The following is a 12,335-nucleotide window of genomic DNA, read 5'->3' on the forward strand; positions in this document are numbered from 1 at the left end:
AATAATGTACAGTATGTGGAAATAATGTGCTTTTTGAACCTTAAACCGCATAAACATTTCATTACACCAAATAATGTTCTTTTTAGCAGACCCCTTTAAGTAAATTTTTTTTTCATCTAATATTTATGTATTTATTTTAGATCTTTTTCAATTAAAGCAACTGTATGCAAGTTTTTTTTTTTTTTTTTTACCTTGAAATATCAGTTTCAAAATCATTCTGATGATTTCATTACACCAAATAATGTTCTTTTTAGCAGACCCCTTTAAGTAAAAATTTTCTTCATCTAATATTTATGTATTTATTTTAGATCTTTTTCAATTAAAGCAACTGTATGCAAGTTTTTTTGTTTTTTTTACCTTGAAATATCAGTTTCAAAATCATTCTGATGGTACACTGACTTCTAAGGTAAATGGCTTCCGTTTCTTTCCCACAGTTCCCCCAAACTTCTGTTCTTACAGTAAGTTTGGTAAGCAGGTATGAAATTCCAAAGGCAGATTGCTTTACCACAACAACAACAAAAAAAGCACTTGTACAGCTATTCAGTGTAATTATGACAGTGACATTGATGATAATAACAGGACAGGCGAGAGCTCTCTTTGCTTAAAAAAAATGACTGACAGCTCCAGTGATTATAAGGGGGGGGGGCATTCTTTGATTGCTTTCTGTATATAAATTAATCAGATTAATTGCATATGATTTTATTGAAAAGAAGAAGAACAGTGTGAAGTTGACAGCTTAGTCACTAGCTTGATTTACTGACGCATAAACAGCAATACATGATTTTGTGACAAAGAGCGCCTAACTGTACACAGTCCTTACATATCAAAACAATGTCTACTTGTGTCAAAAGATTAGGGAAATTCGGATTTCTTAGTTCATGTCCCCTTTGGCACACCATTTAAAACTTGTACTACAACAGCAGCTGTCTGTGGTCTTTAAACTGAATGACTAAACTGATGAAATGAGAGAAAGTGCTCACCTCTTCAGGATAGAAGCACTGCAGATGTTGCAGAGGGAAGACAGACTCAAATCCTTCCCTAAACGACTCAAACTGCCGAGACACGCCTTCATTGAGCGTCCAGTAGACCACCAACTACAGATAAGACAGAACAAGAGGCGATGAAGTTAGAGCGGTTTGTTCAGGCTACATAAATGATGACATGTGTCAGGTTACTCAGTCCCCTACTCTGAGGTATTCCTCCAGGTTGTGAATGGTGACTGGCACGTCTTTGCCCCCTTTCTTCAACTCTATGTTTGGGAATCCAGGCAGAGTGAAGTCCAGGCCCAGATCTTCCACCGAGCAGCCATTCATGTTGAGACTCTCCAAGGCCTGCAGTAGGGTCTCCCGTGTCTGACAAATACAGACAGTTACAATACGACACAAAAAAACTTTCCAGATTGTTTTTGGTGTTTCGTGTCTCTGAGGGGTCAGTGCTCACATGTGATCTGTCCTGCTCTATTCTCTTCTTCTGGCGGATGATGTCCTCCAGGTGCTGGATGGATTTGGCAACGCCAGGATCAATGTTGACCAGATCATGAGAGCTGATGGAGGATTCATGCCTCAGCATCCACTTATAGAATGGCAAACCTAGAGGCAAGTCCAACTAGAGACAAAAACGCATCTTAATTAACAAGATTCAATGACATGATATTTTTTTCTCTCTTTTTTGTCTGGAGGTATTAAATTATAAAATCAAAAAGATAGTAGCTACATTTACACTAAGTTTTCATTCCAGAAAACTGCCAGAGAGTGTTCTGTGCAAACAAAAACCAGAGCTGGAGCTGATGCTGGGTAGGTGTGTGTGTGTGTGTGTTGCAGTGATGTTGTTAGTTATCTTATGACTAATTTACCAGCAGAAGAGGAAGGTGTCATGGTGTCATTTTCTCTATAATGCCCAAAAGACTTCACAATAATGATATTATTGCTTTATCTACAGAAGTTTGGAAAAATAACTTCACTCAAATTCCTCTTCAACTTTTATCACACTTTAAATACAAGTGTAAGAAGGCAGAGTGTGAGTTTGTAACTATAACTTAACAAAAGTGTACGAAAATAACTTGGTGTTGATCGGCACTTCCTGCCGACAGGAATGTCTAACACCTGTCTTTTTACGGAATCCCAAAAACTCCAACACTGGCAAGCCAACTTTTTTTCGGGTGCGGGTGTCTCGATTTCAACCATCATTTACTCTGACATGATATTGTTTGGCAGTTAAAGCTGCACACTGCGTGGTCTTCTTTCCATTTTATGATGGTGGCAACCAGCATTAAGGTGCAATACTGCCACCTACTACTATGTAGGAGTATCAACCAGATTGTTACTAGTGCTAGATTATTTATGCTATCAAATGTGTAGTTTTCACATATCAATTACATTTTTTAATACCATGTTTTTGTCTTTGATAATGGTATATTGCAACACCCCTAATTTAAATAAATAAATGTAAAAAATGTTCTGAGATTGTAATAAACAAACTTTAATTAAAAGGCTCAAATACTTCAAAGAAAAAGGAAATTAGAAAAGGCATAAAAATATATGAAGGGCTTAATTTTATATTTCTGAAGTAGTGAACTAATTATAATTTTTTTTATTGTCCTTAAGTCATTTTGTCATGAGTAAACATACCAATCTGAAGTCCATGATCGCTTTAGCCATGAGTTTCCCAAGAAAACGGAACTTCATTTTGATCTTGGCGATGTGAGCTGGTTTGGTAGTTCGTCCAAACGGAACAGCAAACAACCCTCTGGAACTAAACATATACTTGGTACCCTCCTGACTCCCTGCTCAGAGACAGACAGACAGAGAAGAGACAAACTTAGTGAAGAGCAGTAGAATGCTATTTGCATTACACTGGAAACAGTGCACAAAATTATTTTGACAAATATATCACAGTTACCTTTAGGGTTGGAAAGAGAGACTTCCTCTCCTCTCCAAAGACCCAAATCGGCCCTCTGCAACTCCTGAGACACCAGAGCATAGAACTCTTGCGTAGGGCCGAGACCTGTTCCCACCTGAGACACAGAGAGAAGACCGATATAAATCAGAAAAGACTGACAGAAAAGTGGACTCTTAGCAAGAACAGACACACTTATTCAAACTTGCACTGGCTGAAATACACTCAATGGGCTTGTGAAATAACAATGGTGGCAATTATTATTTTAACCACATCTAAAACTTTATATAATTGAAATTTGGATTGGTTCTGAAAAATCAGAATTGAATTTTTTTTTGCAGTTCAGATGAAACAAATCACACTAACAATAGTCAAATATACATAAATATAGGACTTAGGGTGACAGTGAGAACGAAACCATGTGTATAAGTGATTAATGGATGTTTTAACAGTACATAAACAACTGTTACTAGCTGCACAGGTTTGATTTCACATTGTTTTGCATTCTAAGCACTGCCACTAGGGGCACCATAGTCGTATTTGCATAAAATATCTTTTACGGTCAAGTTTCTCTTTTAGGCACTACTGTCATGGTGAAGTAGTGGTTTGTAGAGAATTTTGCTGAGCAAGTTAAACTATCAGTATGTTTATAGCGAGTTACCAGAATAACAACACTTCTGCAGGGCTTCTTATTTGTTACTGTAACACAGTAACGCAAGAACACACACACGATACGGCTGAAATGCATTGGTAAATAATTTGTGTCTGTGTATTTATGTAGATTATGTTTCTGGCCTAATCGTCAGTCATGCATACCTCGTTCTCATATTGAATTTCCAGCATGGCTCTAGAACTCCCGAGATCTTGCATTACTGACTCTGCTTGCTTTAGGAGCTCATCACGGTTTATCGTTCTCTAGACATACAAAACAAAGAATAAGAGAATGTTAGAAAGTTGTTTGTGAAAACATACCACTGCTATGGCATATATAAAGCAATTGCAGCTTGCAAATGCTTAAACAGAAATTTTAGGGCAACCTTCTTCCTATCAAGGCGTGGAGCAACACGGCTGTCTTGTGAGTCGGACTGGTTAATCTCTGGGTTGGTGTCGAGCAGACGCTGCATGGCACGATCGCGGTCAAACGCAGTCACGTAGAAGAGCATCTGCCGTGTGTCAAACGGGAAGAAGAATGGACTAGAGGAGAGAAGATTAGAGGTGTAAAAAGTACAGAACAGACTCCGGGGAAGTTCAAGACTGCATTATTAAAAATAGTAAAATGAAGAGTTTGCAGTACCAGGTTTTGCCGAGCTCAGTGAGCCAGGTGGGAATGTTCCCTGTCATGATGACCAGCGGATCCTGCAACTGTCTGTTGGCCTTTGCTGTCAGTTTACTGTTAATAAATTCACCAATGGGAATGATCTCCTTACATGCAGCATTCTGGGAAAAAGAGAGATAAAAAGGTAAGAAGAAATCTACACTGTTTGGGTGTTTTATTATTGGGTGAATCTCACTGAAACACATCCAGATCACATTTCACACCAAAATCAAACAGGGAAGAAAAAAGAAAAGAAAAAAAAGTACTTTGCATAAAATTATTTCTGATAAAGGTTCCGTTATTGTACCTGTGCTTTTGTATGAATGGAAGTGTTATTGAACATGGTACTCACATCGTACAGGTAGAACCAGTATCTACTGATGGAGTGCAGGACCCTCAGCAGCAGAATCACCTCCATTGAAGGGTCATCAAAAGTGATGCCCTCTGGAGGATCACTAATGAGGTATGACTCTAATAGGTTTGTCACACTGGGACACACACCCTCTGGAAACACACAAACACTGTAGTCTGAATAAAGATGAAGTTACTTATTAAACTCCTATACAGCTTTTGTAGGTTGTCAGTACACAAATGCACACAATATTTCCCTACCATGCCACAGTTCATCCTGTTTCTTGGCATTTCGAGGGGAGGTTTTAGTGGGAGCCGTCTGTGCACGACCCCTCTTCCCTCCAACAGCGTCTTTACAGCCCTCTTCATCCTCTCTGACTGGCTTATACCTGCATTACACAAACAAGCATATATTAACACATTATGAGTACAAAACAGGGCAAATAATAGGGTTGCAGACTTAAATCACATTCATGGAAAAGGCCCAACATTAGTGATTGTGTAGTTTCTGGCATGTAAGTTGTGTACCATATAGTGTGTGTTTTGGTCCAGATGCCAGCCCGCCCCAGAGGATTTGCTTCATCATCTGTGCTCTCTCGCTCCTCCTCGGCCTGTAAGCTGAACTGCCTGACGGCCTGATAAACAGTCATGTTGTACGGCAGCAGGTGCTCTCCTATATAGAACTGTAGTCTGTGACGTACACTCCCAGAATTCAAGAACTGGGCAGCCTTTGGGAAACGGTTAGAGACCACAGAATTAAAAAAAAAAAATAATTGCATACTAGACAAAATGTCATTTTGATGATAGTTACTAAGTAAACATCATCATGAGAACAATCATCCGTACCAAAGATTCATCAATCTCATCATCAGAACCATCATCATCACTGTCTTCATCCTCCTCCCTGATCCTTCCATACCCTGTGGAGACAGCAAAAGTCAACCATCTCATCTGAGAACTCAGAAACCAGAGAACATCATGTTCAGATTCTTGTGTGTATACCTCTAACCACAAGGTATCTCTCAATAGCCTGTACTAGGGCCAAGGGGTCAATTTTGACCGGCCCGCCCTTCCACTGCTTTACATTGGTGCAGTCTGGATGTCTCTGCAGCTGGCACTTCAGCTGATGTGTGTTAAAGAACTTGAGGGCTTGTGAACCCCTGCAAACAAAAGAATAACAATTAGCATGACATAAAAAGATTTTAAATCTCCAGTGAAAATCACTTTCTAAACAAGCTATTTTTTACACTAATGCCAATTTATTTGTAATAATCTCTTTTTGTTTGATTCCATTAAAAATAAAGCAAGATGATACTATCATTTTAAACTTTAAACTGCTTTAAAACTATTTTTACACCAAAAAGCCAGACTCATTCATTTGTTATACAATATTATCTTTTGGTTTGAATCAATAATAAAAAAGTAGAATAGGAAAACCAAAGATAAATAGATGTATTTACAACAAGAACATTAAAGAAGATATCACGGGGGAATTACCTGCTTCCGTTGCCGTTCCCACTGGGAAAATCATGCACTTTAACAGGAAACTGTTCCATCTGACTAAGGCAGTTGTTCATCTTGTGCACCAATGCCAGCAGTGGGCCATTCTCTGTTAGGTCCAAACGCCCCAGAGGTTCCTGCCCTGGTATCTGAATCACATATAACAAACAATGAGTCACACTGATCACACCAGTGACTACTACAAACTAATAGCCCAATTAAAGTGTCAAACACATTCAGGTGTCTTTGCAGCTGGCACTTCAGCTGATGTGTGTTAAAGAACTTGAGGGCTTGTGAACCCCTGCAAACAAAAGAATAACAATTAGCATGACATAAAAAGATTTGAAATCTCCAGTGAAAATCATTTTCTAAACAGCTATTTTTTACACTAATGCCAATTTATTTGTAATAATCTCTTTTTGTTTGAGTCCATTAAAAATAAAGCAAGATTATACTATCATTTTAAACTTTAAACTGCTTTAAAACTATTTTTACACCAAAAAGCCAGACTCATTCATTTGTTATACAATATTATCTTTTGGTTTGAATCAATAATAAAAAAGTAGAACAGGAAAGCCAAAGATAAATAGATGTATTTACAACAAGAACGTATCACGGGGGAATTACCTGCTTCCGTTGCCGTTCCCACTGGGAAAATCATGCACTTTAACAGGAAACTGTTCCATCTGACTAAGGCAGTTGTTCATCTTGTGCACCAATGCCAGCAGTGGGCCATTCTCTGTTAGGTCCAAACGCCCCAGAGGTTCCTGCCCTGGTATCTGAATCACATATAACAAACAATGAGTCACACTGATCACACCAGTGACTACTACAAACTAATAGCCCAATTAAAGTGTCAAACACATTCAGCGCTAAGGGAAAAAGTTTAACACCGTTACAAAACCTAGTGAGCTGCCTTGCTCTCTCTCCCTCTATATATATACAATTCATACGGGAATTAACAGTATATAAAAGGCATACAATATTTCTATACATTTCTGTGTCAGGGATGCTTTGGGGTAAGCTGTGCCAGTAGCTCAACTAATAGTAATTATTAATAGTATTTGGATGAAAAGTCAGAAAGAGAGAGTGTATGTGAAGGTGTATGTGTTTTTTCAAGTGTAAAAATCACAGAGGTTGACAGTGTGACTAACCGGGCAGCCGAAGAAAACATGCAGGAACCTCTTGATTCTCTCGTCTCTACTGATAGTGTCCCGTTCACTGTTTGATGTCAGATACAACAACAGCTGCTTCACAAGCCCACTGTGCTGGATCTCAAAGGAGGACACGTCTGATTCAGATACAATACTGCTTATCTCCTCTAGACACTCTACACCACTGTCCACCTGAAATGTGCATAAAACCAGTTTGAGAAAATTAATGCCTTCCACTGGATGACAAAAAAATAGTCAAATATGGTTTTCTCTCTAAACTGTACATATTAAAAGTGATAGACAGCATCATAAAGCGTTTCATAACATGCTAACGGTTTCAATGGTTAAAACATTTCACTAAGGCAGCATGACAGAATTAGCATAATAACTGCTTTATAATGGCTACAAATGCTAACTTTGTGTCCAGGGTTACCTGCAAGTTCAGCTGTTCTGTGGCAGTGCAGAGTCTTTGGAGGACGTTCAGTGCAGGGTTGCTTCCATCCACACTCTCAGAATTAAAGTAACGCTCCACAAATTTGCTGGCTTGCTCCTTTATCCAAGCCTTTATCTTATCCCTGAAATGTCACAGTGATAAAAAAAAAAAAAAACTATGGATATCAAAAGAAACACACACGCTGGTTTCCATGTTTTATGAGGACATTCCATAGGTGTAATGGTACTGTACAGACTTTATTTTCTATCCCCTTACTCTAACCATACCCCTCACATAAAACTTTCTACATTTTTTAAATATTCAAAAACCTTAATTCTGTATGATTTATAAGCTTGTGTCCTCACAGGGACCAAAAAAAAATGTCCCCACAAGGTCAAATTTACTGGTATTACTATCCTTGTGGGAACATTTGGTCCCTATAATGTAGGGAATACCGGGTATACACACACACACACACACACACACATATATATATTAATGTACATACACACACTATTGCTTAAAAGTTTGGGGTCATTAATTTACTTTTTTTTTTTTTTAAGAAATATCTACTTTTATTCAACAAGGACAAAACATTCATCACACACATATATATATTAATGTACATACACACACTATTGCTTAAAAGTTTGGGGTCATTAATTTACTTTTTTTTTTTTTAAGAAATATCTACTTTTATTCAACAAGGACAAAACATTCATAATGTTACAAAAGATTCCCATTTCAAATTGATAAAAAAACAAACAAAAAAATCCTGAAAAATATACATTACAGTTTCCACAAAAATATTAAGCAGCACAAAACAGTTTTCAACATTAATGAGAAACATACACATAGAAAAACATGTTGCTTTACCTGTTGTTTGAAACCGAGTCCTTGGGCGGCACTCGTGCCAGACCACTGACCCCTGCAGTGCGTGAGGGCTCTGAGTTGGCACTGTTTGTCTGAGTCCCCAGCTTACCCCAGGTCTTGGGATTTAAACTGGCTAGGAAAGAGGACTTGGGGGACTGTGTGGTTGTTGGACTCTTAGCTGTGGAGGAGATGCACAGAGTAAGGAGATATTATAATGACGAGGTGAGTAAATTCAAGTGTAACGAAGCATTCGCAATTCTTAAACAAAAGACGACACTAAAAAGCAGCTGAACTCAAAGGCACTGAAAACTGTCTGAATGTCTTTGGCATTAAAAAGAACATCAAGTGTCCAAATACTTTTGGCACCACTGTAATTCTCAACACGAGGAGTGCCGTGTACCCTGATTATCCACTTTGTCATCGTCTCTGGGTGGGGAGTACTTTGGACGCCTTGGTCCTCTTTTAGGAAGGCGCTTTCTTTTGAGAACATCACTCAACCTACTAGAGAACAGAGGGGTCGGTTTTTAAAATTTAAATGGCAAGACATTAGTTACCAAGCCTGCAAACTCTCGATCAGTAACAGTGCGTGTGAGAGTGGCTCTATACCCCTGTGGACTGAGGTCCAGTGAGTCATCCATGCTGTGCTGGAAACTGGGCGAGCCTAAGTCGGGTGTGACATTAGAGGCAGCTGTAGTGGTTGCCGTGGTGATGGTGGTGGTGCAAAGACTAGCTGTGCCGCTGGTGCACGCTTTCGGAGGACTGATGAGGAACACCTCAGATTCAGATAGATTCTTTACCTGGTGCATTACACCTGAACAGAACAAGAGCAGTGTTGGGTGTAATGCATTAATGTAATCAAATATTTTTTTGCAGGTGAATCCTGCCACAGCTAGTCATTTGATTAGGTTTGGTGTGAAGCTTATATAAAAACCAGATCCAGTACCTTCCCGCCTGAAATAAACACTGAAAACATCTGGAAGCTTCTGCATGAGGATCTCAGCCATCTGCAGAGAGCCGACTACAATCTTCAGGTCCTGACTGGACAGCATGGAAGCTATGTGGCTACAGACAAAATTCAAACATTTGCACATATTAGCTCAGAATTAGTCAACCTTGAAACCAAACAAGCATTCTTACAAGCTTTACATAAGCCACGTACCTTCATTTAAATGAACGAATGAAATTAACATCTTTATCCTTTGAAATATTTACACATTTTTATAAAGTAAACATAAGTTTTGTCCAGCCGTTCACACAGAGCTCTGCATTTATTGACTGACCTAGACACAGCATGGTTGCGCAGTACGTCTTTAAGCAGCTCTGCATCTGCGAAGTAGATGATCCGGAGGATGGCTCTAAGGCACTTGTGTCTGACGGCAGGCCCGGCTGAGGAGCTGTACACCTCATACAGAACCCCAAACAGAGTCTTTATGAAGCACTTGGCCAGCTCAGGGTCCTCTTTCATCAGCTGAGCTCGTGCGTCCTCTCGCCGCACCTCCAAGTGCCCTCCTGGGAAGGCAGACAGAGTTTTACTCCATTTATTGTTTTATAACACTTTATTCTCGCAAAATATACTGTAGAATTTGGTAATGTACCACATTTATAGAAGCAAAATTAGATTCCCTGTTCATTGATTTCATTGTGTTTGTTTCCCACTGGTCATAATTATTTGACAGTAGAGGCTGTCCAATACATCATAGCTGCCGATTAAATGGTGCAGATGGGTGCTTTGAGGATCTAGTCAGAATTATTTGACAGCAGAGGTCAACTGCTTTTACTAGATTAATTTCACCGATAGTTGCTTTGTGGAACTATCGGCTATTTGCAAAAAAACTATTCAGAATTGAGGGTGATCCAATTTGATATAACAAACATGCGCTCCAAAGAAGACACGCTGTGAAGTAGATCTTGTTCATCAAACTTTAATAATGTTTATATCAACCAATAACGTGGCAAATGTTAATAGCTTATCTGCTTTTGATCATTCAATCTCTTATTTCAAAAGACAATTTCTTGTCTTTCGGAATTTCTTGTACATTATATATTTCATATTAAATAAAAATAAAGCATCAGCGTCAAAAGTGCCAAATCTATAAACTTTCTATAATCAATTACAGCCTATAAACCATTTAAAAAAAAAGGGATGAGTCAAAATTAAAAATTATTATATTCATATTCATTTAAAATATACAGTTAACAACACTGTGTAGATTTTCACAACCAAAAATAGCAGATGGTTGAATAAAAATTTAATTTAATTTGCTGCTTGTTTTCTTATATATATATATATATTTAAAAAAACCTAACACTAGCTTTCTAATCTTTTTGTATTATATCTGTTTTCTTTTCATTTATTATACAATTAACAAAAGCAAAAAAGACCTCTAACACTAGCTTGCTCTATTCTTTTTCTATTCTATCCGTTTTCTTTTTATTTATTATATTATTAAAAAAAGACCTTGCTACGTGTACAGCATTAAGCTAACTGAGACTTGTTATAGCACTTACATATCATTGCTCTTTTGTTGATTTTTATTGCTTCCATTGTCCTCATTTGTAAGTCGCTTTGGATAAAAGCATCTGCTAAATGACTAAATGTAAATGCTTAATACCCCTGTATACAAAGCATTACTAGAAGGGAAGCCAATCATTTGCATGTATGATATAAACACCAGAAGGTAAACACTGCCATAATTCATCAAAAGCAGACCATAAGTGATCGTTTGGCATAAATGTGCAGTGTTTATTGACTGCAAACTGCTCTGAAAACTGCAAGCCTGTAGAACGCACAAGAGCATAGCATTTTTGACTTTTTATGGCCTTCAATTAGATAAAAAAAAAAAAAACTTAGGACTTTAAGGATCCTACAACTACTTTCTGGCATTATTATTTGGTGGATCATTTGAATAAGTTTTTTCTCCCTGAATAATAAGGCAGTTCTTGGACAGAATAAACCACAACCAGATGAATTCCAGTTGAATTTCTTGATGCAGGGAAAGTACTCACCAGGGCAGGTACGACGCTCTTGACGGGGAATCCTCCCAGTGTCTCCTCATTACCCATCACTAGCAGCTGGCACATCTCTATAGCAGCCTGGAGCTGCTGGGATTCGTCTCCTGTAGCCTGAAGCCCCTGCAGCAGCTGCTGTGCCTTTGAGCCTGCAAGTGCAGAGAGAGACAGAAGACAGACATGTTGAGCAGAAGAAATACTCAATCATTCCACAGAAATGACACAAACATAAGTCAATGTCACTCACTAGCTCCACTCCCGATGGTCCTATGAAACAGCTGAGACATACGGGGTCCAAATGGGCCAAACAGGTGAGGAGGAAGACCCCTGGCCTCCAGTAGAGCTGAAGAGAGAGAGAAAAAAAATGAAATGTAAAACCTTACACACAACTAGATGTTTCGGTTTCATTACACTTTGATGTCAATAAATTTTTTTTTAAAAAGATTAGAAAGTAGAAAAATTGTGTATTGTGACAATAATTCAGTGAAAAACGTACATGTTACAGCACACACTACCAGTATTTTATGAAGAAAAAATTTGAAAAAAATAATTTGTTTTAAATACTCCAATCACAGTCAATAATGTTGAGAATTGACCCATTTGAGCTGCTAGTGGCACCCAAACATCCTACACAAGATTTTTTTTTTATAAACTTAAGTGATTAAAGATATTAAATTACTTACGGCTGCCCAGAATAACAATATCTCTGAAGATACAATTACAGTGGGTACGGAAAGTATTCAGACCCCCTTAAATTTTTCACTCTTTGTTATATTGCAGCCATTTGCTAAAATCATTTAAGTTA

The 12,335-nt window shown here is 38.2% G+C and overlaps 1 protein-coding gene across 1 annotated transcript in view; it reads right to left on the reverse strand.

Annotated features, from left to right (window-relative positions):
• LOC107557818 (E3 ubiquitin-protein ligase TRIP12) overlaps positions 1–12,335 on the reverse strand; it is a 60,791-nt gene that overhangs the window by 6,177 nt on the left and 42,279 nt on the right. Inside the window, exons 9-31 of the mRNA XM_016241368.1 lie at positions 11,778–11,873; positions 11,524–11,679; positions 9,802–10,030; positions 9,465–9,583; positions 9,128–9,332; positions 8,922–9,022; positions 8,525–8,699; positions 7,649–7,790; positions 7,216–7,407; positions 6,689–6,840; positions 5,564–5,721; positions 5,408–5,481; positions 5,090–5,289; positions 4,823–4,950; positions 4,563–4,714; positions 4,190–4,332; positions 3,933–4,089; positions 3,712–3,810; positions 2,899–3,013; positions 2,628–2,782; positions 1,441–1,605; positions 1,188–1,352; positions 981–1,094 (exon numbers count right to left, since the gene is read on the reverse strand). Of these exons, the coding sequence (XP_016096854.1) occupies positions 981–1,094; positions 1,188–1,352; positions 1,441–1,605; positions 2,628–2,782; positions 2,899–3,013; positions 3,712–3,810; positions 3,933–4,089; positions 4,190–4,332; positions 4,563–4,714; positions 4,823–4,950; positions 5,090–5,289; positions 5,408–5,481; positions 5,564–5,721; positions 6,689–6,840; positions 7,216–7,407; positions 7,649–7,790; positions 8,525–8,699; positions 8,922–9,022; positions 9,128–9,332; positions 9,465–9,583; positions 9,802–10,030; positions 11,524–11,679; positions 11,778–11,873 (3,392 nt within the window). The remainder of the gene's footprint in view (positions 1–980; positions 1,095–1,187; positions 1,353–1,440; positions 1,606–2,627; positions 2,783–2,898; positions 3,014–3,711; positions 3,811–3,932; positions 4,090–4,189; positions 4,333–4,562; positions 4,715–4,822; positions 4,951–5,089; positions 5,290–5,407; positions 5,482–5,563; positions 5,722–6,688; positions 6,841–7,215; positions 7,408–7,648; positions 7,791–8,524; positions 8,700–8,921; positions 9,023–9,127; positions 9,333–9,464; positions 9,584–9,801; positions 10,031–11,523; positions 11,680–11,777; positions 11,874–12,335) is intronic.

This window comes from Sinocyclocheilus grahami, unplaced genomic scaffold, assembly GCF_001515645.1.
Source record: "Sinocyclocheilus grahami isolate Dianchi unplaced genomic scaffold, SAMN03320097.WGS_v1.1 scaffold621.1, whole genome shotgun sequence".
Lineage (NCBI taxonomy): Eukaryota > Metazoa > Chordata > Actinopteri > Cypriniformes > Cyprinidae > Sinocyclocheilus > Sinocyclocheilus grahami.